Source organism: Lagopus muta, chromosome 21 (genome assembly GCF_023343835.1).
Source record: "Lagopus muta isolate bLagMut1 chromosome 21, bLagMut1 primary, whole genome shotgun sequence".
Lineage (NCBI taxonomy): Eukaryota > Metazoa > Chordata > Aves > Galliformes > Phasianidae > Lagopus > Lagopus muta.
Genome location: NC_064453.1, coordinates 536,959 through 564,816, shown reverse-complemented (window position 1 = coordinate 564,816; position 27,858 = coordinate 536,959). Strand labels below are relative to the sequence as shown.

The 27,858-nt window shown below is 56.4% G+C and overlaps 4 protein-coding genes across 5 annotated transcripts; 3 read left to right on the top strand and 1 right to left on the bottom strand.

Moving 5' to 3' along the window:
• The first annotated feature begins 68 nt into the window (after positions 1-68).
• Positions 69-4,821, top strand: TAS1R1 (taste 1 receptor member 1). Of its 2 annotated transcripts, none has more exons than XM_048967831.1 (6): positions 69-226; positions 295-601; positions 785-1,573; positions 2,060-2,272; positions 2,689-2,809; positions 3,879-4,821. In XM_048967831.1, the coding sequence occupies exons 1-6, from the start codon at positions 93-95 to the stop codon at positions 4,808-4,810; spliced, it is 2,496 nt and encodes an 831-aa protein (XP_048823788.1). In that variant the 5' UTR covers positions 69-92; the 3' UTR covers positions 4,811-4,821. The 2 variants fall into 2 exon arrangements, with proteins under 2 accessions (XP_048823788.1, XP_048823787.1); XM_048967830.1 differs by having other exon boundaries at positions 2,686-2,809.
• A 560-nt stretch (positions 4,822-5,381) lies between these two features.
• Positions 5,382-11,373, top strand: ZBTB48 (zinc finger and BTB domain containing 48). The gene is made up of 9 exons (XM_048967833.1): positions 5,382-6,201; positions 7,236-7,347; positions 7,776-7,868; positions 8,344-8,430; positions 8,875-9,029; positions 9,554-9,690; positions 10,130-10,294; positions 10,450-10,538; positions 10,862-11,373. The coding sequence occupies exons 1-9, from the start codon at positions 5,495-5,497 to the stop codon at positions 11,156-11,158; spliced, it is 1,842 nt and encodes a 613-aa protein (XP_048823790.1). The 5' UTR covers positions 5,382-5,494; the 3' UTR covers positions 11,159-11,373.
• A 124-nt stretch (positions 11,374-11,497) lies between these two features.
• KLHL21 (kelch like family member 21) lies at positions 11,498-21,231 on the bottom strand. The gene is made up of 5 exons (XM_048967834.1): positions 21,126-21,231; positions 18,984-20,077; positions 16,826-17,231; positions 15,020-15,092; positions 11,498-14,701 (listed from the first exon to the last, which is right to left on the bottom strand). The coding sequence occupies exons 2-5, from the start codon at positions 20,005-20,007 to the stop codon at positions 14,408-14,410; spliced, it is 1,797 nt and encodes a 598-aa protein (XP_048823791.1). The 5' UTR covers positions 20,008-20,077; positions 21,126-21,231; the 3' UTR covers positions 11,498-14,407.
• Positions 21,232-21,330: 99 nt separating this feature from the next.
• On the top strand, positions 21,331-27,851 carry PHF13 (PHD finger protein 13). Its single transcript, XM_048967837.1, has 4 exons — positions 21,331-21,459; positions 22,162-22,263; positions 22,512-23,064; positions 23,786-27,851. Exons 1-4 carry the CDS (start codon positions 21,421-21,423, stop codon positions 24,010-24,012), a joined length of 921 nt encoding a protein of 306 aa, XP_048823794.1. The 5' UTR covers positions 21,331-21,420; the 3' UTR covers positions 24,013-27,851.
• The last annotated feature ends 7 nt before the right edge of the window (positions 27,852-27,858 follow it).

Sequence of the window (27,858 nt, the reverse complement as noted above, 5' to 3'; positions counted from 1 at the left end):
CCCGCGCCGCTCTCGCGAGATCCGCGCGCCCCGCCCCGCCCCGCCCCGCGCCCTCAAGAGGCGCCGCCCGCGCCGCCCCGCCTGTCCGCGCCATGCTGCTCTTGGTGCTGCTGTGCGCCCAGCTTTGCGCCGCCGCCCTCAGCGGCCGCGGCGAGTTCCGCCTGGCCGGGCTCTTCCAGATCCACGGGCTGCGGCCCGGCCGGCCGCTGGCGCGCGGCTGCTGTGTGTGAGTGAGCGAGGGGCCGTGGGAGTTCCGCCGTTCCCTGCCGCAGCTCGCGCCGTTTGTGCTCGCAGGGCCGCCGCCTTCAAGAGCCACGGCTACCACCTCGCGCAGACCATGCGCTTCGCCGTGGAGGAGATCAACAACTCCAGCGCGCTGCTCCCCAACGTCACGCTGCGCTGTGAGATCCACGACACCTGCACGGAGGCCGCCAACCTGCACGCCACGCTGCGCGCCCTCGGCCGGGAGGGGCGGCACCGCATCGAGCTGCCGAGCGCCCTGCAGCGCTACGAGCCGCGGGCCGTGGCCGTCATCGGGCCCGACAGCACCCAGCTGGCGCTCACCGCGGCCGCTATCCTGGGCGTCTTCCTCGTGCCGGAGGTCGGTCCCCCTCCCTGGCGGCAATACGCGCTCTAGCGTTGCTTGGGTTCTTGCTCCAAAACGTCCCTGCCTCCCCGGCCCCACTTTCGAGCTCTGCTCCCTGTGCCGCTGCTCCCTCCTGCCCGGGCAGCAGATTTCCCCCCCCCCTTCATGCACCACCCCCTCTCCTGGCCTCCTTTGCAGATCAGCTACGAAGCCTCTCTGGAGACGCTGAGCCTGAAGCGTTTCTACCCGTCCTTCCTGCGCACCATCCCCAGCGATGGGCAGCAAGTGAAGGCCATTGCACTGCTGCTGCAGCACTTCGGCTGGACTTGGGTTGCTCTGGTGGGCAGCGACAACAGCTATGGTAGGGATGGGCTAAATGCCCTCTACGAGCTGCTGGCCGCAAGTGATGTGTGTGTTGCCTACCGAGGTATCATCCCTGCGACCAAGGATGCCAGCAGCCCAGAGTTCCACAAGCTGATCCAAATCCTTGTGGACATCAGGGTCAACGTCACTGTTGTCTTCTCCAACAGGAGGAATGCCCAGCCCTTCTTTGAGGCGGTGGTGCAGAAGAACATCACGGGAATGGTGTGGGTGGGCTCTGAAGACTGGTCTTTAGCCCAAACCATCCGGCAGGTGCCCAGCATCCGAAATATCGGCTCTGTGATTGGCATTTCGGTGGAGCAGGCAGAGCCCACAATGCTGAAACGCCTTCAATCTTGGGAAAATGCAAAGGAACGTGGGGTGTCTGGAAGTGCTGGCAGCACAGGGCTGGTGGGGGAAAATGGACCGAGCAGCAGTGAAGGAGTCCAGCTGAACTGCACCCAGCACTGCCCAGGAGGCCACTTGCTTGCTGATACCCCAGATGTATACGACATGCAGGCCTCTTACAACGTGTACTCTGCTGTGTATGCGGTGGCCCACGGCCTCCATGACCTGCTGGGTTGTACCTCAGGGGTGTGCAGCAAAGGCAGAGTCTATCCCTGGCAGGTAAGAGCAAGGTGAGGAAGGCCCCTCTTCCCTCTCCAGAGGGAGATTTTCCCCTTGTGCTCAGGGGTTTTCCATCTCTGAATGTCCTATCTGCGCCAAAGAGAACAGGGCTGCACTGCTCAGAGTTTGAAGTCTCTTGGCCTCTGGCTGTGGGATCGGCACAAAAAAGGCTCTCCCTTAACTGGTGCCAACAGCCTTGTGAGACTGCCTTCAGCCTTCCCTCTGGTCACTGCACAGCAGCTTCCCTGTAGGCTCCAGCTGTCACAGGTAGAGCAGCCTGAATCCAAACCCGCACTCTCAGCTCACTCTCATTCTTCTGTCTGTAGTCCCTTGCAGAAACCTGGAAGAGATCTGCTGCTGGACATGTACTGCTTACAACAGAATCCCAGAGGAAGGCAGAGAGGGGGCTGCTAGCACCTTCCTCTCTGAAAACAAGACTTCCCCTGTCATCAGGAAGGGCTCTACTCTTACTCTTCTTTCTTACAGCTCCTACAAAAGATCAAGCAGGTGAACTTCAGCCTGCACAAGAGCCAGATCTCATTTGATGCCAACGGGAACATTCGTAAAGGTTATAACATCATTGCCTGGAATTGGAGAGGCCAGAGTTGGGCTTTTGATGTGGTTGGAGCTTTCACTGTGAACCCTGACCAGCTGCACATTGACCAGAGCAAAATCTTGTGGCACACAAAAGATCACCAGGTACAGTTCTGCATTCAAATCTTATTTATTGTCAAGCCAACTACCTCCCCAGCATTACTTCTTGAGTATTTCCCCAGAGCAGAAGAAATGTGAAGGCAGATGGGAGGGGGGGGGTACAGATGGTTACCTACATTCTGAGTAATAATATTCATTTGTCAAAAAAAAAACCCAACAAAACAAGCAGGGAACGTGAACCTAAGGGCTCCCACCAACTATTTTTACCTTCAAACAACCTGATTTTTCCCAATATATCTAGAAAATGGACAACATGATGAGCTCCCAGCTGCCCAGGATCCATCCTGATGGCCAGCTGCCAACTGTCCAGTGCTCACTAACCTTGGGCTGCAGTCTGTCCTCTCAGTCTGTGCTGCCCCACAGGCCCTGCCTCTGCCTGATGGCTGCCGTGCTCCCAGCAGGCTCCTGTCTCACTCTGCTCCTGGCCCTGTGCAGCTGGGGAGATGAGGCTGCAGCAGAATCGCCACAGGTGCTGCTTCAGCTGTGTGGCCTGTCCAGCAGGGACCTTCCTGAACAGAACAGGTCAGTAAACCCTTGGCAGCCTCTCCCCCCCCTTATTGCTCAGTTTCTCTATCTGCACCCTTCCTTTCCATCACACCAGTTCCTTGCTTTTGCCTTACCCTCTCCCTGCACCTAGCCTTTACAGTTACCACTTCTTTTTCTTTTAACTTCCTGTGCGCAGTAAAAAATCTCAGAGCTCACCTAAATGCGGTCAGTCTGGCTTCCCTGTTTGCTTACTTGTGGGTATGCAAAGCTCATGTCTTGCACTCAGCCCTGAGGGATACTGTCAGCAGATGTTTCCGTGCAGTCAAATCACCAGCAGAGATGGTGCCAGCAGAGCCCCCTTCTCCTGTGGCCAGGGGACACGGGATGTCTGGTTTGACAGCTGCTTCCTGAGCCACATCCTCAGGGAGGGAAATTCAGCCTAGTGTTGCCTATGTGTTGTAGATGGTACTCAGTGCTTCCGCACTATGTGGTCACGGGCAGCTCCACAGTCCTCGGGGCATATGGAAATGTCCCTTTCCTGGGGCTGATGGCAGGGTTTCCCTTGCACAGACTCACTAGCCAGCATGACAAATGCCTTGCCAACATGTGCTCATGGTCCCTGACAGCCTTGGTGTGTCTGCACTGAGGGTGGCAGAAATGCCAGCTCTGGGTAATGGTGGGAGTGAGGAGCCCCAAAAGACACCATTCCTCTGACCTGCAAGAGAACTGCCAATGCAAACTACTGCTGTGTACACAAACCCCTTTCTGTCTCCCAGCCCATACTCCCTGCAGCCCTGTCCCACTCACCTGAGTCCCTCTGGGCCAGCAGGCACGATGCAGCCCACGGCTCTCCTTTATGTGCTGCTCCAGCCACAGGATGCTACGCCCTGTAATTCCCAAGTCACTGTGCCTCTCCCAAGCAATGGAGTTTTGGAAAAAGAACACTCCTTGCTGCTGAAGGCTCAGAAGCACTGAGGGAAAGGCAAACAATCAGAGGCAGCTCTAGGGAGGTGCTTGAGGATGCAGAAGGGTGAGGTCAGGGTGCCCCACCAGGACAAATCACTTACCTGGGCTGTGGCTCCCACCTGGGTCCTGTTTTCTCCAGCCCCGTACGCCTGCCAGGCCTGCGGGAGAGACGAGTGGGCACCTGCAGGGAGCGAGACCTGCTTCAACAGGACCGTGGAGTTCCTGTCCTGGGCTGATCCCCTCTGCTGGGTGCTGCTGATCCCCACTGTGCTCCTGCTGCTGCTCACGGCAGGGCTGGCTGCCCTCTTTGCCCGGAATGTCTCCACACCAGTGGTCAGGTCAGCGGGCGGCAAGATGTGCTTCCTCATGCTGGGCGCTCTGGCCTGCACCTGCAGCAGCATCTTCTTCAACTTCGGGGAGCCCACCCGGCTCTCGTGCCTGGTGCACTTCCCGCTCTTCACCATCAGCTTCACTGTCTTCCTCTCGTGTGTGGCAACGCGCTGCTTCCAGATCGTCTGCATCTTCAAACTGAGCGCGCGGTGGCGGGCACTGCACGAGGCCTGGCAGCGGCGCGGCGGCCCGGCGCTGTTCATCGCGGCCAGCACAACGGCGCAGGCGGCGCTGTGCGCGGCGACGGCGGCGGCTTCGGGCCCCGCGGTGCCGCGGAGGCGTTACAGCGTGGCGGCCGAGCGCGTGGTGCTGGAGTGCGGCGCGGGCAGCGCGCCCGGAGAGACGGCCGCCATGCTGTACAACGTGCTGCTCAGCCTGGGCTGCTTCGCGCTCAGCTACGCGGGGAAGGACCTCCCCGCGGACTACAACGAGGCCAAGTGCCTGACCTGCAGCCTGCTGCTGCACCTCATCTGCTCCGCCGCCGTCCTTTGCACGCGGAGCGCCTTCCGCGGGCGGAGCGCGGCGGTGACGGCGGCGCTGGGCGCGCTGGGCACGCTGGCAGCGCTGCTGGGCGGTTACTTCCTGCCGAAGGGCTTCGTGGTGCTGCTGCGGCCGCACCTCAATACGGCCGAGCACTTCCAGCGGGCGATCCGCAGTTACACGCGGCGCCGCGACGACTGACGGCCGGAGCACGGCCGCCGCGGGCAAGGCGCCATAGCACGGCACGTCTCTTCCGGGAGCGGTAGCGGCATTTTTTTTGTAGCGTCATATCCGGCGCGCCGCTCCATATTCATTACATTCAGCTTCTACTTCCTTGTTCGTCACATTCTATGCTCCATTTCCGCTTTCGTCACATCCGGCGTTATACTGTCCTGTTATTTACATCGGTACTCTACTTCCTTGTTCGTCACATCCTGTTCGTCACATCCGCTTTCGTCACATCCGGCGTATATTGCCCTGTTATTTACATCGGTACTTTACTTCCTGGTTCGTCACATCCGGTTCGTCACTTCCGGTTTCATCATATCCGGCTCTCCACTTCCTTATTTACATCGGTACTCTACTTCCGTGTTCCTCACATCCTGTTCGTCACTTCCGCTTTCGTCACATCCGGCGGACCACTTCCTTATTTACATCGGTATTCTATTTCCGTGTTCGTCACATCCTGTTCGTCACTTCCGCAGTTGTCACATCCGGCATTTTAGTTCCTGGTTCGTCATATCCGGAACGTCACTTCCTTATTCGTCACATCCGGCGTAGTATTTCCCTGTTCTTTACATCCCGCGCCCCAGTTCCGTCTGCGTCACATCCGGCGCGCGGCCGCAATGGCGCCGTGGCGACGCTGGTCCCGGTAGCGTTGCGGCCATGGCGGGCGCGGCGGCGGCAGCGCACAGTGTGCGCGTGCTGCGGGAGCTGAACCGGCAGCGCGCGGCCGGGCAGTTCTGCGACGCGACGCTGGGCGTGGGCGGGCGCGAGTTCCGCGCGCATTGGCCGGTGCTCGCCAGCTGCTCCCGCTTCTTCCGCGCTCGCGGCGGCGGCGGCGCCGGGCCGGTGGCGCTGCCCGAGGGCCTGGCCGACACCTTCCAGCTGCTGCTCGACTTCTTTTACACCGGGCGCCTGGCGCTGACGGCGCACAATCGCGCTCGCCTGCTCGCCGCCGCCGAGCTGCTGGGCGTGCCGGACGCCGTAGCGCTTTGCCGCGCCTTCCGCCCCGCCGCCGCCCGGCAGCGGCCGCGCCGCGCCCCCGGCCCCGCGTTGCGCCCCGCAGAACCGCCCGACGTCCTCAGCCCGGCGGTGCCGGAGGGGGAGCGCCCGGCGGGGTTGCCCGGCCCGGAAAGCGCGGTGACCCTGCCCGTTCCTCCGCCCGTCAGCTCTCCCCCGGTGGCCGCGGCCGGCGGCGGCGGGACCGGGGACAGCGACGCGGAGCTCCTCCCCGAGAAGAAGGCGCTGCGCAGTAAAGGGAAGCCCGGCGCGGGGGCGGCAGGGAGCAGGAAAGGCGCGGCGGTGCCGGTGGAGTGCCCTACGTGCCATAAAAGCTTCCTCAGCAAATATTACCTCAAAGTGCACAACAGGTAACGCTGTGAGCTTCATCCTTGTGAGCACGGGATCCCGGCGGGGTGGGGGCTGAGTAGAGGCTCACCCCAAGTGCAGGGGGTTCTGCTTGGTGCTGCTGAGGGGTGGCTGGGCGTCCCCATGGCACCTCGGGTCCTCAGCTCCCCAAGCAGTGTGGGAGGCGTTGCCCGAGGTGCTGCTGGCAGCTGTAGCTCTGCGAGCATCAGCCGGCACAGCTCACAAAGAAGGGTGAAGGTGCTCAGGAGCCCTTTTGGGGGGACATAAGTCTGCAGGTGGATGGCAGGGAAGGCAGAAGGAGCTGCCAACTCCTTTGGCTTTGGTGAGAGCAATGCATGGAGCTGCTAGCTCCTAGGCTTCCAGAACAGGCAGGAGCTGCATAGCTGTTACAGTCAGAAAGATTAACGTGGTAGAAGGGCGATACAAGAATGTAACAACAAAGGGACCAGCACAGATAGGATGATATTTCACAGGAAAAGTAAAGGTAGTCACCCATCTCTGAGGATCTCAGCTTGCAGAAAGGACTCCTCAGGCGAGGGATCTCCACCCAGAGATTCTTCCCTAGAAGCAGTCAACCCTTAATGAGGTCTAGGAGAGGTGCAGCCAGGCTCTGCCCCTTCTGATCACACAGCTGAATTGCCTTCACCTGTGCTCCCAGGGCTGACTGGTCTTTTCCCCAGGTGCTCAATCAGAGATTCAGGCTGTGGTTCACGGTTCCCATACTTGCAACGAGCAAGGTGATGGAGCGTGCTCTGGGAACATGGAGGTGCTTGTGGACACCCTGGGATCAGCAGAAGTGTGTGAAAAGGAGGCTGTAAATGGTTCATCAGCAGCTGTTCCACACACCAGAGCAGAGGCAGCTGGTGAGGCCTCAGGCTGTGGGCAGCAGAGACAGCGAGTGGGGTTCTTGCATCCTCTCTTCAAAGCACGAGTGCTGGAGGACGCAGACCAGCGGCTGTTCTTTCGTGTGGGCTCAGGAGCTCAGTGCTGCTGTTACTCTGTCAGTAATGGATGCTCTGAATTTGTGTCTCCCCAGGAAACACACTGGAGAGAAGCCATTTGAATGCTCTAAGTGTGGTAAATGTTATTTTAGAAAGGAGAATCTCCTGGAGCACGAAGCCAGAAATTGCATGAGCCGAACTGAGCAGGTACACGTGTGAAGTCACCACCAGTCTCCTCAGGGGGTGGGAGAACGCTGCAGATGCAGGTGCTGTTTTGCAGAAGCAGAATTCAGCCTCTTTCCAGCTGCTGACAAAACCCTCCTTATTGGAGCACGCTTTCTGGCTCCCCCAGAGCGTGACGGAAGTCCAAGAGGTTAGCAGCTCTTCTGTTCATGACATGCTAGCACATGGTTTCTCACAGGTGTCTTTGTTTTTTTTCCCCAAGCACATGAGAGCACTCTTTGTCCTGGAATAGATAGGAGTTTTTGCAGTGCAGGTGAAACACATTATCTAGGCATGGTGCCCAAATGGCAAGTGCTGCTCTCAGTTGCTGGGATGGCTGCTGGCTTCATTCCAACTCCTGGCATCTTCCTTTCCTGTCTCACACAGAAGCTGATGCCTTCCTTCTCTTGCAGGTTTTCACGTGCTCTGTCTGCCAGGAGGTGTTCAAGAGGCGGATGGAACTGCGACTCCACGTGGTGTCGCACACGGGGGAGATGCCCTATAAGGTCAGCAGTGCACGTAGCTGTGCAGCCTGGTGCTGGGCCCAGCAGGGCGGGCGAGCCTTTCTCTTCTGGGGAGCCTGGCCTGGCAGGTGCTGTACGGGGGGCTGTGTCACCACCTGGTGGCAGGGACGCTCTGGTGCTTGCAGTGCATCAAGTCTGACTGCAAGCGTGGCTTTTCTCCCCAGTATCTGCCTTTCTCCTTGTCCTTAATATTGCCTTCACTGGTTCCCTTCCCTGGGAGCTGTCAAGTGCCTCGAGCGGCAGCAGAGGCGTTTCCCACCTCTGAGCTGGAACAGGCTCTTGAGACACACCTGAGCCAGACAGTTCTTTGTGGCTCTGCAGCATGGGCACCTACTGCCTTGCTGGAGGTCTTTGTGTCGGAGTGACTCCCGTGCCAGTCGTGCAGGCATGTCACCGATCCTGTCCTCGTGTTGCAGTCACTGTGAGGTGGCTGGGAGCTGACTCTCCTGTATTTCAGTGCTCCTCCTGCGCACAGCAGTTCATGCAGAAGAAGGACCTGCAGAGCCACATGATAAAGTTGCACGGCGCACCGAAGCCCCATGCGGTAAGGGGAGCACGCTGGCACAAGGTGGGGTGAGTGGAGGTGGCATTTTGTAATGCTTTCCCTGCGGTACTGTAGAGATCCTGAGAGAGAATGATCCTGCTCTGACCTAAGAGTAGTTCCCATTATCCTTTCTGGTTCTGCTAAACAAGGCAGGGAGTTCTGGAATGCTGAAAAGCTCCTGGAAATGGGTTTTATTTTGGATAAATGAGCAGCCGTTGTGGCTCTTCTTAACTGATAGATCCATATCTACTGACCAGCTTCTCAGTTCCGGCTGGCTGTCTCATCCCATTCAGCATTTTGAAGCTTGCTATTGCTGCAGGGTGCAGCAGGGTGCATCTTGCATGGCACAGCTGTGCTGCAAGGGGAGCAGGTCTGTTTTGGGTGCACACTGCAAGCTGCGTGTGGGTGAGCTGCCTAACCCTGAGCTCTCCTATGGCCTTGCAGTGCTCAACTTGCTCCAAGTGCTTTCTGTCTCGGACAGAGCTGCGCCTGCATGAGGCATTCAAGCACCGGGGAGAGAAACTGTTTGTCTGCGAGGAGTGTGGACACAGAGCCTCAAGTCGCAACGGCTTGCAGATGCACATCAAGGCCAAGCACAGGTGTGACGTGAGCTCCTCCCCAGGGGGTGGGTGCTGGGGAGCCTCCTGAAGTGTGTGGGGTGACTGAATGGTGACAAATGCAGGTTGCTGGTACTGACAGCTGTTGGTGGGTGGCCAAACCTTAGTTCTGCTTGCCTCTCTACCAAAGGAAATTTGTACTGTTTGCACTTCCTCTAAGGATAATAATGCAGGTGATGGCTGAAGCTCATCAGCTGTCCTGCCTGGCTAATTCCTGTCCGTGAAGTGGTGAGTTTGTGTTAGCTTTCCACACTTCCCTCAGAGCTCTGGTTCCTGGGCTGGTTGTACAGTGCCTGAGGGGCAGGAAGCACCAGCTCTGCACTTCAGAAGCATACAGGTGCAGAGGAGCATTTGTGTCCCTGCAAAATACTTGGAGATAAGTTGAAGTAGGATTTAATTGCAGTGCTTTGAGAGTTGCGACAGCTAGTGTCAGACAGACAGAGAGGCAGGTGGCAGTTCTCCAACTGGGGCTGCCTGAGGCTCAGCTGCCTTTCCCCTGTTCTCAGGAACGAGCGTCCGTATGTCTGTGAGTTCTGCCATCACGCCTTCACACAGAAAGCAAACCTCAACATGCACCTGCGTACCCACACCGGTGAGAAGCCCTTCCAGTGCCACCTCTGCGGCAAGACCTTCAGGACACAAGGTACCCCCAGGGCACACAGCTCTGCGTACCTGCAGCCCCCCTCTCCTGTCCCAAGTGGCCACCTGGGAGCTGGCAGTGCTGAGCGCCCTGCTCCCCCCATGGGTATCTGCCACCTCTGAAACAGCCGTGCTGAGAAACCTGTTTTCCTTCTAGAGCAAGGCATGCTCTGGTGTATGTAGGATAACACCTCAGGAGGGAATGTTGCCTTTATTTTTTTTTTTTACTTCCATAACACAAAAAGAGGAAAACAGTGGTGAATTTTTCACATCTATGGTTGGCTCAGCACAACAAGCTCCTGCTTTTGCCCCGCTCTAAGCATTCCTAACCTGCCTGGCACAGAGCACGTGGTCTCAACATCGTAGCACAATGTGCCTGTGCCCAAACTGGGGCACCCAGTGGGCTGCTGACCTGCAGCTCTCTCTCCCTTTGCTCCTGGCAGCCAGTCTGGACAAACACAACCGGACCCACACCGGGGAGCGCCCCTTCAGCTGTGAGTTCTGCGACCAGAGATTCACAGAGAAGGGGCCCCTCCTGAGGCACATCGCCAGTCGGCACCAGGAGGGGAGGCCCCATTTCTGCCAGATCTGTGGGAAAACATTCAAAGGTACCTTCTGCCTACCGCTGTGGCTTTGGGCCACCGTTCCAGGCTGCGCTCCTTTCCATGCCTCGACGGCCCTTCTGCCGTAGTGCTTCACACAGCGTGGGCCTGCAGCTGTTCTGCCTGCAGGGCTGCTCTGAACTCCTTCCTTTCCTTCTCAGCTGTCGAGCAGCTGCGTGTCCACGTCCGCAGGCACAAGGGAGTGAGGAAGTTTGAGTGCACCGAGTGTGGGTACAAGTTCACACGGCAGGTAGGACGCAGCTCGGTGCTGGGCCGTGAGTGACTCACACCCCCTACCTGCTGGGGGCACAAGAACCCAGGGTTGCTCTGCTGCAGTGAGTGACACCAGCAGACTCCCAGGCTGTGAACGGGTTTCTTTGCACTGGGGGTTCTGAGGGCTGTAGGCAGTACAGGCAGCGGGGGGGGGGCTGTGCTCACCGCTGGGCAGCCTGCCCTTACAGCCTGGTGCTCTGTGGGTCAGGGGAGCCTTGCTGTGCTTTTGCCAGCCCTCCCTTTCGGAGAAGCACGGCACACCAGGCAAAAACCCTTCCTGCTCCTTTCTCCCTCTCGCAGGCACACTTGAGGCGCCACATGGAGATTCACGACCGGGTGGAGAACTACAACCCCCGGCAGCGGAAGCTTCGAAATCTGATCATTGAGGATGAGAAGGCGGTGGTGGTGGCCCTGCAGCCACCCCAGGAGCTGGAGGTGGGCTCAGCTGAGGTCATCGTGGAGTCCCTGTCCCACGGCCCCCTGCCTGAGGAGATCCCTGTGCAGAGACTCTGTTCAAACGACAGCTTCCCCACGGCAGACGTGATGGAGCAGTCGCTGATCATCACAACAATTCCCGATGACTGTGAGGCCACGTGACTGCAAACAGTCATACCTCCCTACCAAACAAAGCATCGGGCCTGAGTCACTGCTGCATTTGTTCTCTTCAGCCTCCGGGAGCTCTAAGTTGTACATCCAGCCCTCCTCCCTCCTCCTTCAAGGTAATGATCCCAGCCCTGGATTGCAAAGAACGTTTCTAATGAAGTGATAATCAGGAATCAAATTAAGAAATATGAAACCACTCAGAACAACTACTTAAGTAAATGTACATACAGTGTATGAGACGAGATGTGATTGATGACTCCATACGTGTAATACTGTGGATTGTTTTTAACGAGCTCTCAACTGTGGCTGGAAGGGAAGGCTAGCTCACCTGTAGCTCCAGTGCTAGCTCCTACCTTGCTCCATTAGTTTTATGCTGATGATTCAAGCTCTTCCAGAAGAGTGTGACGCTGTCCCTTTCCTTAAACACGTGCTGAAACGACCCTTTCCTCAATTAAATCTATGCCTTGTGGTTTCGTTAAGCTTCTGCTGCCCATTACTGTTTCTTTACTACATTAAAGGCATGGTGTGTCCTCTTACCTTCTCCCCCACTGAACTCATTTAGCTGTTACTCAGCTTGAAAGACAGGAGCACAGCCATCCCTTAAGCTCCTGTTGTCAGATGTGGGGAGTTGAAGTTGAAATATTTGAAATAACAGGATCCAGGGAAGCATCACACATCAGACTGGGTGCACACATCACACCCACAACCCTTTTCCTTCTAGCACTCACCTGGAAGGCAGCCCTCTGGGTTAAATGCAGCTCAGGCCTGGACTGAGAAACGTCAGTGAAAGCTTAATTGTGGTGATTTTCGCATCAAAAGGAATGCAGACGTAATGTAACATCTTTTATTTAACTTGACCGTTGCAAGTAAACTTAAAAACAAACTATGAGAATAAAAATACATCATCTGTAAATGTAAAATGCCTTTGTTTCAAAGGATGGTATTCAAACAGGACGCAAAGATTTGGACACAATGGATTTTACAAAAAATAAATACAGCCCCCTAACAGTCGGACCGGTTGTGAATTTGCGGGTGGCAGATGCAGCAGTGAGCACTACAGAATGAGGAGTGGTGTATGCAGGATGCTTGGAGCTCAGCACTGCCACATCCGTGTGCAGCATGCACAGCTCTGGCCGTGCTCAGCTCAGCACAGCGGGGTGCAGGGCGCAGGGCTGCTCCCGGCAGCAGCAGCTTTGCACTGCGTGCACCGATGGCAGCAGGGCGCTGAGCCACGAGGCCCCGCTGCGTCCCAGCCGCGCTTCCTCTGTGCACGGCGGCTTCAAGGCACGGTCCAAGCTTCCAGCCTCGAGCACAGCCCAGCCTGATGAACAGCTTTCTCGAGTCTCACGGCCCAGCATAAAACAGCATCCAAGGCAAAACGGGTGTTTTAAAGCTGTGAACGCGTCGATTTTATGGAGATAGTTCTGATGTACTCAATGTGGTGGCAAGCCAGAGGGTACAGAGGAGCTTTCCATTTCTGAATCAAGCTCAAATTCACTTTTTACCCCTTGGTTAAGAACCAGAATGAAAAAGAAAACCAATCCAGCCACCGTTTCAGCCACTGTTACAGTTCACTTTTCCTGAAGGCGTAGTGCTCATTTTCAGATGAGCCATTGTAACTGTTTGCTTGTTTGAGAAACATTCCACAAGTCAACTGCAAGCAGCTTTTCTTCAGCTGAAGGTATACAGAGGAAATACAATTCAAGCTAGCTAGGTCACTTGAGCAAGTATAAAGGCATATCTTACACAGACCAAAACAACAACAAAAGAAAACCCTAAATAACTACCTTGCACTCTGCAGCACTCTCACTACCTCCTACAACTCAGCCAAATGATGCCAGCAGCATTTTGCAATTACTCCAAGTCCAAGAGCCTCTGCAAACTGAAGACGAGACAGGCACAAGGACTCTCCAGAGGTTCAGTAGGTTCCTTCACACCAGTTAATGCATTTCTGCATCATGGTGTCTAAACACCACTAGCTTATTTTTTCCACAAGTCTGCAGCAAATCTAAGGAAGCTGTGCTTACCTTTCCAGATAAGCCTTCTAAAACAGTACAACTTCCACCCGGTTCCTTTACAGCAGCGGACAAGAGCGTGCCCTTGCTGCACAGGGCCTATCTGCCTGACCCTGCACACGTGCCAAGAGCTTGATGTAAAAGGACTGTCAGCAAAGAGCCCTGGTCAGAAGAACGAGCTGCCCAGGCGTGTTCTACAAGCCGAGCAGCCTGATACCAGCAAGCTCTGTCAAAATGGGAAAGCAGAAAGGCTCCTCCCTAAGGGCCCCGGCGCTCCACAAGCCAGCCAAGGCAGGCACTTTTCTCTTTCCCTTTAAGGAACGGTGCAGGTGATCACAAACGAAGGCAACCTAGTTGTGAGAATGTGATTAAAAAATAAATAAAGGTGTTTCTTATTAGGAAAAACAAAAGTGCCATTCTAAGAAGGGTAGGAAAACAAATACCTGCAAAAGTTTAAATGCCACAACTTAAAAAACAGCAGAACACACAAAGAACTGAAGTTCAGACAACAGGAAAGGTCAAGCTTCACAACCCAGCCCCTCGGAGATCCCTGCTGCGCAGACACGTGTTCTTCCAGAAGGCATTGAACAAAGCCAGGGACTGCGGTGACACGACGGACGAAGGGCTGCAGCCTCACAGCAGCCTCTCATTCAGCTTCTTGTAGAGACATCTCGTCCCCTCTAACTGCACAGAGGAAGAGATCCAAGAGGCCTGCCTTCCTCTAAAGCATACAGCAGAGGAGGGGAGTCCAGACCCCAGTCCTACCGAGCAGAACCCTCCTCCTGAGGGCTTTGGTCCTGCCTGTTTTCCTTCTGCTCCTTTTCTTTTTCCCCATCGGCAGAGATTGAAGAAAGGAATTACGTGACAAACAAAGCGTTGCAAAGTGAAGGAGCTCCAGGTGAAGGGCGTCTGCCCGAAAGCTGTAAGCTGTGGTGCTTAAGTGGTGCTTCACACAGCCATTTTCTGCAGAGTTCACTTCTCAGACCTTCTCTGTGAGTATCACTGCACCTTCGGCCTCCAAAGAAAAGGGCTGAGGAACGCTGCACCCAAAGGCCTCGTGTTCTGCCAGCTAGGTTTCTACAACAGCATTTCAAACACTCCATTTTTACTCCCTGTACTAATCAGTACATTTTTGCTTCCAGGCTCCAGTTTGCCTCTGCCTTCTCTCAGAGCAACACCGGTTGTGGGCAACGAACTCGCATTGAGGCAGGGACGGCACGCTGCCCTGCTAACGCAGCTCATTCAGGTTCTGGTGGTGAAGGTTCGGGCGCTGCCTGTTCAGGTTGATGGTGTTGTCCAGCGTGATGCTGTCATCCTCCTGTGTGGTTTCTGGCATGAACTGTCGGAATATGCTGACGCTGCCGTGCCAGAAGATGGGCTCGGGGAGCCGCCCTGCTATGCTCCACGTTCGTGTCTCGGGGTCGTAAGCTTCCAGGACATCCGAGAGCTCAAAGGTGTTGTCGTAGCCACCGGAGACGTAGAGCTTCCCTCCCAGCACAGCCACACTGCCCCCAACGTGGACCTACAAAGTAAGATTAAATAAGCAGCACAGTTAGAAGGGCAGGTATTGCCCAACCAGGGAGGTCTCCTGCCCACTCGGACACGTCGGCAGCTGCTGCTCCCTGCGTGGCACTGAAGCTGCTGCTGCCCCCACGGCCACGCGTGCCCTGCTGCACTGCCAGCACCTCTCATCAGAAACTTTTCCGTCCAGGTAACTGTGATACATCTGAATGCATTCTGTGCTCAAGGGCTATCATCTAACCAGAACACTGCTTTCCAAAGGTAATTTAACCCCATTATGAGCACAGATAAGCATCCAGCAGGGTGGTGAGCATCCTACCTGAAGCATGGCAGGGATTTTATCCCATTCGTTCTTCACTGGATTGTAAACATCCACTTCAGCTGAGTCATCCCTGCAGGAAAAAACACAAAATTACTTTTCTGTGTTGTCAAAACCTTCTGCCTTGTGAAGCCCACATCTGAACAGCCTGAGCCATGGCCTGCAACGCACCTTTCCTGGAGCACCTTTCCTCCAGCCCTGCCACATAAATTGAAGACCAGAGGGCTGCTGTATGAAGGCTCCGGTCTCAAAGCAAAGCCCAGTCTCCAGCATGGACTTCTCAGATAGCAGCAGTAAAGTTCAACCCCAGGAAACCCCTAGAACTCCGTGCTGCACCTCTACACACAAAACATGCCAGCAGAGACAACACTCAAGTAGCACTGCCCTAATTCTCAGTGCTAGTAACCTACACTGAAAGAGCCCGAATGGCCCTTCTCAGCTTCTCCCTGGGCAAAGCAACACTTTATGCACTTCCTGATGTACACTGAGCTTTAGGATACCACCTAGGAGGTACAAAAGACAACATGGAGGCAATCCTGAGGGCTTTCTCAAACCCAGACTGTTTTCAGTTTGCATATATGGTAGGCGTGTTCACAGACTAACATTTGTCAGCCCGTATTTTATTGGCTTCGGTGCCAAACACTTAAGAGTCTCAAAGAAAAATCAGCACTGTTCTGAAGAGACTTAAACCTCTATGCATTTAGAAGCAATGAGATCCCTACTGCTGGAGTTTTTTGCCACGCCAAATTTAGACAGGCCAGAGAACTGTAACAGAAGAGCTGACAGGCAGCACAATCCCCCAAGGCTTCTTACAGCCACTCACCACTGTGAGACGCGACAGCAACAGGTGAGAGATGTTTGTAAGGCAGAAATGCTCATTGCTGACACAAGAATGCAAGAAGGACAAGGTCAGGGCAGACAGAAAAGCACTGCCAGTCAGCCCAAGACAGTTCAGTTACAACAGACTTCACAGGCTATGGCAAAGAAGAAAATCTTTTATTCTTCAATGGCTGATCAATCTGAATTTCCTTTTACATGCATTCAGCCTCTGAAATTGTGCTCTTTCAATTTCATGCACCCAATTCTTTATTTAACAGAACTGACTTCAGGAGTTGCATGCTTCCCTTCTTGAGCCTACTGGCCTATAGTTGCAAATTCTTTATAGGAAGTATCCAAGATCTGACGTACAGCAGAAAACAAGACCCAAACATCCTTTACATGGGCATATTTTAAATCCTGAGGATGCTTTTCTAAAAACCTTTCCTCCTCAAAATGGTTCAGAACAAAGAGCTGCTGCCTCTGCCGGGATGGCTTCAGAAAGGTAATTACATCCCAAATTGGGAAGGTGCTTAAAAATAGTGACCAATCAGCTCGTCTTCATTCCTCCTACCTCTGCTGAGACAGAGGGTGTCCTCTGCTATGCCACAGTTCAACGTTTTCTTGGAGCTTACTCACTTATTTATAGCAACAAGGGGGACTGAACCAGAAGCCAAGAAAACTGAGAAGTCTATTCCAAGCACAACTGCCAACGTCAGCCTGATTTGTAACCCTGGCTATTTCCCAGCCCTAGCTTTAAAATTCAGATATTTTTACAGGACTTCAAACATATGTCCTTGAGGTTTAGTTGTGACAGAGCTAAAAGGAAGAAGCGTGGTAGTTTGCAGAGCAGAGGAAGCACTGCCTTGCCTTCGTGACACAGTGCTCCCACGTGGCCACTCCTAAGACCCAAAGGCTTTCCCAGGGAAAACCCTCGGCTCACCTCGCGCAGAAGCAGGGAGATGGGGAGAAACTGCTGCCACTGCTCACCTTATGAAGTACATGAGGCCGTTCAGAGTCACGGTCTTTGGGGCGAAGGACCAGGGAGGCAGGTGGCCGCAGTTCACCAGGGACCAGAGGTCGCTGTCAGGGTCGTAGCACTGCATCACCATGGTCTCCTTGCCAGACAGAGAGCCGATGGCAAACAGCTTGCCACGGCACGAGGTGGTGGAGCAGTTGTCCATGGGGTACAGCATGGGCTGCAGGGCCTCCCAGCTGTCCACCGAGTGGTCGTAGCGCTCTGTGCTGTCGGAGGCGATAACGTACAGCAGGCCGTCCAGCACCGTAGAGCTGTGGTATTCTCTGGCTCTCAGCATTGGGGACACCTCTGTCCACTCGTTCACGCTGGAGTTGTATCTCCAGACACAGTCGTACAGCCTCGATCCATCCGATCCCCCTGCAGCACAACACAAAGCATTTAAGAGTGCTGATTCACGAAAAACATTCCCTGGAAGGAAAGCGCTCTGTGGTGACAGAGGAGAGGGCACGGCTCTGAACTGGACTCTATCGTGGCTTCCAGCTACACCTCCTCAATATCCACACACATTTCTGCCCCGCAGAGCCACGCACTGTGCACACAGATAGGAGACCAGAAGTGAGAAGATGCTACCAAACTTTCTGCGCTATTTCTGACCCAGATTCCCAGTAAGCCAAGGAGGAATTCTCCCATGGCATTCCCAGCGCGTATTCAGCAATGATTCAAAACAATATCCTCCTTTGTTCCAAACAATCACTGTCTTTTCCATTTCGCAGTTCCTCTGCTTCTCTCCAGAAGCTGCTGTGACACAGCAGAGATTAACATTCACCAGCACCCAGGCGCCAAGGCGCTGCTGCTGTTAGCAGCATGGAGCCCTCCCAGCCCTCCCTGCCGCCCGAGCAGTGACACTGATGTTACACAGAACCACCTCCAGTGGCAGCAGCCTGGCTGAAGCGCAGGGTTCTCAGCAGAGAGCACCCCCAGATCTGCCTGCAATTGCTCCGGAAGGGATGTAAAGGCATTAATACAAACTAATCTTCCTTTTCACACTGCTGCCTTGAAAATCTAAGCTTTGTTTCCTGCTAAAAGCAGAGAACGAGCCGTTCTCTGTTCAACTCCACTCCACCTGCACTTCAAATCTTTAACAGCACATCCCACACTCCTGCGACAAACACAGGACTGCCACTCTGAGCACAGGGATTTAGCTCAAAAAGGTACCTATATGTGGATTAGGCACCAAGTTACACATCTGTGTCACCTCTGAAGAGGTAATGACGGCCCCAGCAGACCGTCAGGAGGCAGGGTGTGTGCCGAGGGAGACACTGACTCACACACACTGCTGCCACTCCTCAGTGCCTCATCTGCACAGAGGCCCACTGCTCCCAGAGCCTTCCAACATGCTTCTGTCTCTGCCAGGCTTGTAATTCGCAGGCTCTGAACCCAAACACTTGTTTTGCAGCCAGAAATCCAAAACCCCTCTCAAGTCACTCATATCGTCCAGAGCAAACAGTTAGAAAGTTTCCCCAGCGCGAGTTCTGTGACTTGTCTGCATACTCAGAAGTATTAGTCACAACCAAATACCTCCCAGATTGAGATCAGCTGCTAAATCCTCACCCAGCACCACCTCCAGGAGTCTCTGCTCCTCTGCAGGCTCCAGCCATGCTGTGCTGGAGCAGAGTTTCAGATTCTTCGCTCCTCTACTGAAAGCCAATTCTCACAGCAATCACCCCAGTATTTTCAATGGGAGTCTCAACACTGAGGTTTTCATACAAGCTCTCCCAATTCACACTTTTGCCTGCCCTTGTTAAGCCCTACTCAAAGATGCAGCTGCCTTTCCTACCAGCCTCCTACCTGAACATCCGTTTATGACCCAGAACAAACGTTAAAACAGAGATGCACAGGCTGCTCTCGATCACGTGCTGCTCCTGCCCTGCGTGCAGCATCAGCCAGCCAGCCCGGCTGCTTCTCCACCTACAGGAGCAGAAATGTTCTCAAGAAAGGAATGAAAGCAGCACAGGAGGTGGGCGCCGTGTGGGAAGTGGGCTCCCATGGCTGAGTTACTCATTTCCTGGAAAAGGCCCGCACGATGCCCCGTGGGGGACTCAGAACGCCTGCCAGCACCCGGCCTGCTGCAGGAGCAGAGCTGCTCCCCGCCCGCCCCCAGCGCCTTACCGGTGACGTAGATGTCATTGCCCAGGGCAGCGACGCTGTAGCCCCCACCCAGGTGCTCAGGGAACTCAGCCAGGTAGCGCCAGTGCCCGGTGCGCGGGTTGTAGCAGTCCACGGTGACGAGCTCATCGCAGTCGCGGTCGCAGCCACCGACGAGGACGAGGATCTCGGCGAGGCCGGTGGAAGGCCGGGGCCGCATGCGGGCGCAGGGCCCACGGTCGTGGCGGTCGAGGCGGGCAGCCTGGAAGTCGCGGGCCTCCTGGAGGAGGCGCAGGCAAGGCGGGCAGCGGGCCACCAGCGGCTCGCCCTCCACGTGGGCCAACAGGTAGAAGCGACGCACGAAGGGCAGGCGAACGTGCGCCAGGAGCTGGGGCAGCAGCGGGGCGCGGGCGGCGGGGTCGGCGTGCACCCAGCGCAGTGCCAGCTGGAAAGCGGCCTCTTCTTTGGGGACGCAGAGCCCGTCGTCACGCAGGTAGGAGAGGAGACGCGGCAGTGGCAGGCGCTCCAGCTGGGCGCCCAACTCGCTCACATGCCGCAGGATGAAGCGGTGCGCGGCGGCTGCCAGCGCGGGGCAGGCGAAGGCCTCGGCGAAGTCCTGCATGTCCAGCGCGTTGGCGGGCTCCAGCTGGCGCGCCAGCCAGGCACCGCACGCCTCCTTGACGGCGGGGAACTGCAGCAGGTCGGCGGCACGCAGCAGGCGCTCGGCGATGTCGGGGCCCAGCCCGCCCACGCGGCCGGTGTAGGCGAAGTCGAGGAGGCGCGACAGGCACTCGGGCTCCACGCCATGCAGCCGCACCCGCTCCGCCCGCGCCTCCCGCAGCGCCCCGCCGAACATGGCGCGAAAATAGCCGGAGGCCGCGGCCAGGACGGCGCGGTGAGCCCCGAATTCCCGCCCGCCCGCCACCACCGTCACGTCCAGCAGGCTCCGCTCCGCCCGCAGCGCGCTCAGCCCCCGCAGCAGCGACACCGCGTGTGCCGGTTCTCCCGCCGCCGCCGCCGTCCCGCCGCCACCCGCGCTGGTTGCCATGCCGTGTCTGGACGAGGGCGCACGCCGAGTCGCAGCCCGAAGGGACACCGGGGTTCAGCACTGCGAGCAGCTGGCGGGAGGGGGAGAAAAGAAACGAGCAGGTAGGTCAGCACAAGGAGAAACGTCCTACGGCCAGGAAACGGATGAACTAAACAGGGCTCGGAAACATCCTCCTGCCCTGACACAGAGGAGCTGCAGTTGCATAACGCGTTGGCGCTGCCAGCAGTCTTCCCAGCTTAGGCTAATTATATTTTAAGAAGCCCGTGTTTAAGTTTCACGGGATTAAGGGATCCCACGAGCTCCGCACGCAGGCTGAGCTGGTAACTTCGCACACCGAATCGCTCCGGGAGCGCCGCACCTCGGCCCGGCCGTCGCCTGCAGGTCTGCGCCCAGCGGGGAGCTTCGCCCGCTCCTCGGGGCTGCCGGGTCCACAGCAGCAAATCGCCCACGTGGGCGCTCCGGGGCCCCGCCGGCAGCTCCGAGCGCTGACACGACAACCGGGCAACTCGGGGACCGCCGGAGCACCGGGAACGGCGCTGCGCTCCCGTCGGATAACGGCCGTCCGTCACACGCGCGGGCCGCGCGCAGAGCGAGTTCCCGCAAAGCTTCTGCTGCGGGCGGTCATCGCAGAGCCGAAGCCCCGACCCGCACGGCGCTCGGCAAAGCGCTGCCGGCCACCAAACAGAACCGCGCTACACGAGAAAGCACGGCCGGGGCACGGCGACGGCGCCCGGAGCGATGGGAGGCGGCGGAGCTCCGAGCCCCTCGGGACGGCCTCACCGAAACGGGAGCCGCGCGGCCCCGAACCGCCCCGCAGCAGCGTAACGGCACCGGGCGGGAGGAGCGGGCGGCCCGGGGAACCGCGCGGATCGGCACCGCCGGGCCGGAGCTCCGCACGGCGCTTCTCGGGGCTCGGAGAGCCGCACACGGCGGCGTCGCCCGCCGAGCCCGGCCCCAGAGCCGAGCCGAGAGAGGCGGATCCCGAACCCCGCGGCCCCGGCCCGGCCGCCCCACAAAGAACCGAAGGGCGCGGGCGGCCCGTTCCGAGCGCCGGCAGCGCCGCCCCAGCGCCGCCGAAACCCCCGCGCCTCCCGGAGCCCCGCAGCACCCGCGCTCACCTCGCGCCCCCGCGCTTCTCGGCGCCGCTCCGCCCCGCGGCGCCGCCCCTCTCGCACATTCCCGCAGCTCCGCTCCCGGCGCTCCCCGCGGCCCGCACTGCGCACGCTCTCCCCGCGCCTCCCGGCGCTCCCCGCGCGGTCGGACTACTGTTCCCGGCGGTCCTCGCGCGAGCGCCCGCCCCTTCGCCGCCTCCCGCCGGTACCGAGCGGTTCGCGGGTGTCGGTGCCGCCCGGCCGCCCCTGCCGCTCCGCGCCCGCGCCCGCCGCTCGCCCTCCCTCCGCGCCGCGCCGGGCTATGGACTCCGACTCCTGCGCCTCCCCGTTCGCCCCGGAGGTGAGCCGCGTTCCCGGGGGGCGTCTCCCGCCGCCGGTGCCCGCCGCTGCCCGCTTCCCTTTGCCGGCCTGGGGCCATCTTGTGCCACTCGAGCGCGGAGCGTCCTCGGACCGGGAGCCGGAGTGGGGGCGGTAGGGGGGACGGGAATGGCGGCGGCGGCCGGCGGTGCTTCCCCCCCCCCCCCCCTTCTTCTCTCCGCCTCCCGCTGCGAGGGCGGCCGTGGGGCTGGGAGTGGCGGTCAGGCTGCGGGACCGGGGCCGGGGGTCGCGGGGGGGCGGCGCGGCAGTGCCCGGTGCCGCCGCGGGCGGTGGGGGTGGGGCTTCGCGCGGGGAGCGGCGGCGGCGGGCGGGGCTCCGGGCGGGAGCGGCTCCGGCAACCGCGCTGGGGCGATGAGGGGGGCTGGGGGGACATGTGGGGCGGCATCGGTACCGGGAGGAAAAGGGGCGCGGGGGGGGGGCGGCTCCCGGCAGCGCGAGGTCGGCGGGTTCCGGGGAGCGGCTCCGGGGAGAAGCGGTTGCGAGGGGGGGGGCGGCGGGTACCGGGAGCGGTACCGGGGAGAAGGTGGGGGGGAGGCGGGGCGGCTCCCGGCAGCGGGGAGCGGGGCCTCCCGGCTCTGCGCCCGGCCCGGCCCCGCGGCGGAGGCGGCCGCGCTGACCCCTCCCTCCCTCCCTCCCGCTTCATCCCTTCCTCCCTCCCCCGCAGGACTTCTCCCCCACCTCCCGGAGGCACCGCACCGTGGAAGACTTCAACAAGTTCTGCACCTTTGTCCTGGCCTACGCCGGATACATCCCCTACCCGCAGGAGGTGAGGGCGGCAGCGGGTGGGCGCCTCGGTCCCTGTGCTCCCAGCACTGCCTCGTGCCCTCCTCTGGGCCCGATCCCGGCCGCTCGCCGGGGCTGTGCTGGGCTGGGAGTTGCGGCTCGGGATGCGGGAAGGGATCGGGGCTGAACCCGGGTGTGAAGCACAACCCCGGAGGGGGAGGGGTGCGATACCAGCACTGCAGCACCTCCTGTAAGTCAGCTTGGAAATAACGCCGCTGTGTGTTTTTCTAGGAAACGCCGCTGAGGAACAGCCCCAGCCCTCCCAACAGCACCGGTGGCACCATTGACAGCGATAGCTGGGACCCCCGCTTCAATGACATCCCCTCCTCGGTTTCCCTTCCTGCCAAGAACAGAAAAAACTTCAGCCAGCTGAAGCGAGCAAAGCCTTACAGTTCCCTGTTCCAGCGGGCAAAGCCCGGCAACTTCCTGCCGGAGCGAAAGCAGATCGATAAAATCAGAAAGAAGAAAAAGCTGAAGAGAAGGGAAACAGAGGTGTCTGCAGAGGAAGACTATGAGGAGAAGCTGCTGGAGCTGGAGGCGGAGGACTCTTACACAGAGACACCAATGAGCCCCTCGTCTGAGGGTGACCCTCAGTCTGTGGCTGAGCACTGCTCAGTCTGGGACTCTGACACGGCCTCCAGCGTCACCTACCCCACAGGGACGGGCGAGCAGGCGGTGGAGATCCAGAGTGTGGGCAAACGAACGGTCATTCGGCAGGGCAAGCAGGTCGTCTTCCGGGACGAGGATGGCACCGGTGATGATGAGGACATCATGGTGGATTCGGGTAGGTGGTTTGGCTGCCGGGGTGGCTTGAGAGATGCCGTGTGGAAGCAATGGTGCTGCCACTGATTTCTAGTACTTGTAGTGCAAGGAGAATTCAGAACCAATTAGTAGGTGTTCTTTGGGGGAGGGGCGAGGTTCTGAACTACTGGGACCTTAAGAGGCAGCTTGGTGTTCTCTCCCAGAATACAGCCTCTTTTGTGCCGTTGAGAGTTGTATGATCAATGGATATCAAGATGTTACAATCACAATATAATCAAGAGAGGTAGGCAAAGTGGACAATGATAACAAAAGAGAATAAATGGAAGGCGCTTACCCTTAGGCTGGGCTCACCACAAAACACCAATAGAGGGGATCTCCAGCAGAGATCCTTCCCCACTGGCAGCCAGCTCTTCAATAGGTCTAGGAGGGGTGCAGCCTGGCTCCACCCCTTCTGGCAGCACAGCTGAATTGCCTTCACCTGTGCTCCTCTGGCTGGCTCATGGCTCACTTCAGGTGATCAATCAGAGGTTCAGGCTGTGACTCAGTAGTTCCCATACAAGAGTATTTTCCCGACAAGAGCTTGCATATTGGTTCCTTGTAGGACCTGGAAAAATCAGCAAAGCACCTGTCTTTGGGAGGCAGGGAGTTAATTTAGATCAGAAGGAAAAGAGTTCCCAGTGCAGGCAAAAGACGCTGGTGAGCCATCAGGAGGTAAAAACGCAACTTGCCGCTTTTCCTTCCAGATGACGACTCCTGGGACCTGGTCACTTGCTTCTGCATGAAGCCTTTTGCCGGGCGGCCGATGATCGAGTGCAACGAGTGCCACACCTGGATCCACCTCTCCTGCGCCAAGATCCGCAAGTCCAACGTCCCAGAGGTCTACATATGCCAGAAGTGCCGGGACTCCAAGTTTGACATTCGCCGCTCGAACCGCTCCCGGACGGGCTCGCGCAGGCGCTTTCTGGACTAAGCGAGGAGGCGCGTGCTGCTGCGCTGCTCGGGCGCCAGGTGAGCCGTGCCAAGCACAGACACCGGCTGGGGGCCGGGCAGAGTCCCCCGAACTGCTGCTCCCAGGCCAAGGGCTGCCCAGCCTGCCTGCGGTACAGGGATGAGGTACTGCCGAGTCGTGGATGGCCGGGGTGGAAGAAGCAGACTGGTCAAAACTGCCGCTAGATACCAATTAGCTCAAGAGACAAATTAAGCTCTCTGGGTTCGGTGGGGTTTTGTCCAGTTACAACTATGAGTTGGACGATGTTTTGGGAATGTATAATATCTTTGCCACGAGTTTTTTCTCATCCCCTTGGGAAACTGCAAACCTTCTCTGTGCTAGAAAACTCATCCTCTGAGGAGGGAGGAGGAGGAGGGAATCTGTGTGAAGAGTCTGAAAAGTAAATGGCCCCGTGTTTTAATTTTAATGTATTATTATACCTGCCCATTTGTCCGTATATATCGATCTTAGATATTCTAAGGCTCTGTAGGAGTGAGTGTGAATGCATACCAACCTCTGCGTGATCTGCCTCCTCTTCCACGGGCCGGGCAGGAGGTGAGTGCAGTGATTTGGCGCTGTGTCATGACAGGACTTCACCCTGCTCTGGGGGAGCGGTGCGTGTAGAGAAAGAAGGCTCCTTTCTTTGGACAGGCAGCGCTGGCAATTAGTTGACATCAGATTTCTTAGAAGTCTCTTAACGGTGATTTTTTGTGACTTTGTTCTGCATGATTGGCTCAAATGTGTTTGGGGGGAAAACCATTTGCTCTGTGTCCTGGCCCTTTGTTAAACTCTAAGGTGCTGTTTTAAGATGACGATTCTCTCTTTTCTCAGCCCAGAATTCAAGCGTGGACTGTAAAAGAGGCTGTAGTAAATGTAGAACCTGGCCAGTCTGGTTCGAGATTTGATCATTTCCATCAGTACTACAGCTGAGTTGACTTTGTTTCTGCGGTTTATTTTTTGAGACCAGACTTGTAATCAGAAAACCAAATTCTTTAACCTGTTGGCTGCTAATTACACATAAAAAAAAAACCCACAAGTGCAGGCTATGCAGCTAGCAAGGTGAAGTGTAACAAAGATTCATCTGGTGCTGGGAAGGACAAGAGAGTGCAGGGAGTCCAGGCTTGTTTGCGAGGCCACCAAGATGGAGGCATTGTCCCTCAGTGACCAAACAGAGCAAGCTGTATGCATTGTGCAACTTAGGTTTATGATTTTGAGACATTTCTCTGAAGTTACACCTGATGAATGTGTTCTCTGTCCCGTGAGATGAGGAGAGTCATTGGCTGGCACTGGAGCTTATGTGAGACCAGCTGTGCTGCTACGGACGCGTGGCGTCGCTGCAGACAGGGCCGTCAGACCACTGCCTTACCTGAGCGCGGCGCCCTGGTGAGCAGCAGGTCTTCGCACGCGCAGTCGAACGCCGAACGCCAGGCTGCCAAAGCTCGGTGCAGGCAGCTCAGCACTGCGGCGCCCCGGGGCTCCGGTGTGGGATGTGGGCACGGCTGTGTCGGGACGATGGAGCTGCACGCCGTGCAACTGCTCTTCAGCCTTGGTTCTGCATACAAATCCCACCCCGCCACACCGTAACAACTGACTGTAGGTTCTGAAAACCAGCTCCAGCTTCTGCTAAAACTTAGACTGTGACTGTGGTATGCTGCCTTCCAGAGGCTAAGTGCAGCCGCCGAGGAGTTTGCCAAAGACTTGCCCTTATGGCTGCCTGACTGCTGTTTGCAGCCAGAAATACAACCAAAGTTCTCTAATGCTGCCATTTCACTCTGCAAACAGAAAGGCTTTGGAAGATCCTGGTTGCAAACTGCGAGGGCTGGACCTGCTCTGAGCACTGGCATCTTTGTTTACAGCGTGTCTGCAATTCAACTGGACCTCCTGGAATGTGTTCTGAAGTTTTAAGTGTTAAACGGCCAAGCAAACTGCCTCTTTTTCCCAGAGGTTAAATACTAATCAATGTGACTGACTCTTGTTCTGTTACCTTTTCAGATTTATCCCAATAGATGGTGTCTGACAAGTCCAGCACATTACAGTATCAGCAGAGAGAAAAAAAGTAACATCTCCATTTAGTTCATCACTTTCAGCCATATATAATTATAGTTTAATTCAGAACTTTATTTTTTCATTAAAACTGTTTTAATGAACCATGTTTTTTTTTTTAAGTGAAACAAATGAATAATGACTTTGCTTTACTCTGGATTCAAGAGTCTGCTAGTATGATTTACTGGTGTGCAAAACAGTTGTGCTGGGTGGCAGCAAGACTTGGATCACCTTAAAAACTGAGTCTCTGTTGCTTACAGCTTCTGTTTTAATTGTTGGTGATGTATAGAGCAACGAACAGAAGTCCCAGAGGAGGCTGCAGCTGTAAGATGGCAGTTTGTCACAGAACAAAGTTGTTAAAAGGAGCAGTTTCTCAAGTAGGGCTATGCTCACAGTCTATTTAAGACTTTGCAATGACTGGCAGAAAATGAAGAAGAGAGGAGGAAGGCTGGAATTTGGTATTCAGCAGGAAAGAAAGCCTGAAGCTGGGGTGTAAGGGAGAGAGGCGGGCAAGGGGCTCCACCGTGTGGACGCAGCTCAGCAGTGCCTGACTTGCAAACCGCAGGGGAGCAAAAATGGAGTTTGCACGTTGACTGCTGTGGAGAAGAGCCTGCTGCGGGAGCTGTGCCTCACGGAGGGGAAAAGCCACTGGTAGTGCTTTCACGGAAGGGAGAAACAGAAGTCTGAATCTTCGGTGGGCTGATATGGCAGGGAAAACAAACCTTAGTAAACACTTAGCAAATGAATGGGGCGAGATCTGTGTCAGTAATTTTACTTCAAGAATTATGACATCAAGAGATGAAAATTAAGATTCACCTGTCCTTTGCGTGAACTGCTTTACAATTAGACAACGATGGTTCTGATACGGTGGGGGAAGAAAGAATAGAGTGGGAAGGCAGAGGAACTGAGTTTTCTTTGCTAAGCTGTAATGACAAAGAAAGCATCTGCTTGAATCTAAGCCCTGCCAGGGCGGCTGAGCTGTCCTCAGGTATGAATGCTCAGGGTGACTGGCAGCAGGGGAGGCTGTAAGGCTTTCACAGCACAAGTGGTACCCAGAGCTGTGGCTCCTTGGAGCGGCCATTGGCTGAATCATACTGCGACAGCAGGAGCTGAGGGCTGGCACAGAGGAGCATGGAAAGGAAGACAGGGAAGATGACAAAAAGTAAAACCTTGACCTGCATCTCCAGCTCAGGAATTCCCAGTTTAAAGGCTCAAGATCAGAAGGCCAGCATGCAGTCACGGATCCTCATAAAGGTATTTCAAACCCTATTTCAAACCTTTTGCTCTGCTAGCTCAGGTAGCAAAGGATGCACTCAGGTATCTGGCATTCTGGTTTGCACCCAAAGATGCTCACTACCCTGTTACTGCAAGCATTTAAGTAATTACACTGTAATTACATTACTGCAGTACCTCCATGACTCCATTACACTAAGGATGTACTTCACAGCTCAGAAATGGCCTCTTTTCCAGGTGCTGTAATGCCATAGCTCATCTTCACAGCCTGAACAGGTTTTACATTCACACTGCTATTTCTCTGCACTTTTAACATAGACAAAAAGTCACTTGAATGACAACAGGAACTGGAGCTCAGGAACTTGTCAGAAAGAAGCATTGTTTTATTGTGCAAACTTTTCAGTGTATTTGCCCTGCTAGTTACAGGAGCATGCTTTTTCTTTTTAATTAGCAGTTGGTTGCACTTGCCACTGCAAAACTCCTCCTTCCCAGCACTGCCACATGGAGCAGTTTGTTACATCCCAGTTAACACAGAACAACTCCCACTGCTGC

What these genes read in the sequence shown, in the direction of transcription:
- TAS1R1 (XM_048967830.1), top strand. Translation starts at nt 93, where the DNA reads ATGCTGCTCTTGGTGCTGCTGTGCGCCCAGCTTTGCGCCGCCGCCCTC. An exon ending in GCGTCTTCCTCGTGCCGGAG is followed by an intron (nt 602 to 784) that starts GTCGGTCCCCCT and finishes CCTCCTTTGCAG; the next exon opens with ATCAGCTACGAAGCCTCTCT. An exon ending in GCAGAGTCTATCCCTGGCAG is followed by an intron (nt 1,574 to 2,059) that starts GTAAGAGCAAGG and finishes TCTTTCTTACAG; the next exon opens with CTCCTACAAAAGATCAAGCA.
- ZBTB48 (XM_048967833.1), top strand. Translation starts at nt 5,495, where the DNA reads ATGGCGGGCGCGGCGGCGGCAGCGCACAGTGTGCGCGTGCTGCGGGAG. An exon ending in CGGGGGAGATGCCCTATAAG is followed by an intron (nt 7,869 to 8,343) that starts GTCAGCAGTGCA and finishes CCTGTATTTCAG; the next exon opens with TGCTCCTCCTGCGCACAGCA. An exon ending in GCGCACCGAAGCCCCATGCG is followed by an intron (nt 8,431 to 8,874) that starts GTAAGGGGAGCA and finishes ATGGCCTTGCAG; the next exon opens with TGCTCAACTTGCTCCAAGTG.
- KLHL21 (XM_048967834.1), bottom strand. Translation starts at nt 20,007, where the DNA reads ATGGCAACCAGCGCGGGTGGCGGCGGGACGGCGGCGGCGGCGGGAGAA. An exon ending in GGCCTCATGTACTTCATAAG is followed by an intron (nt 15,093 to 16,825) that starts GTGAGCAGTGGC and finishes TTTTTCCTGCAG; the next exon opens with GGATGACTCAGCTGAAGTGG. An exon ending in AAATCCCTGCCATGCTTCAG is followed by an intron (nt 14,702 to 15,019) that starts GTAGGATGCTCA and finishes CTTACTTTGTAG; the next exon opens with GTCCACGTTGGGGGCAGTGT.
- PHF13 (XM_048967837.1), top strand. Translation starts at nt 21,421, where the DNA reads ATGGACTCCGACTCCTGCGCCTCCCCGTTCGCCCCGGAG. An exon ending in CCTCCCCGTTCGCCCCGGAG is followed by an intron (nt 21,460 to 22,161) that starts GTGAGCCGCGTT and finishes CCTCCCCCGCAG; the next exon opens with GACTTCTCCCCCACCTCCCG. An exon ending in GGACATCATGGTGGATTCGG is followed by an intron (nt 23,065 to 23,785) that starts GTAGGTGGTTTG and finishes TTTTCCTTCCAG; the next exon opens with ATGACGACTCCTGGGACCTG.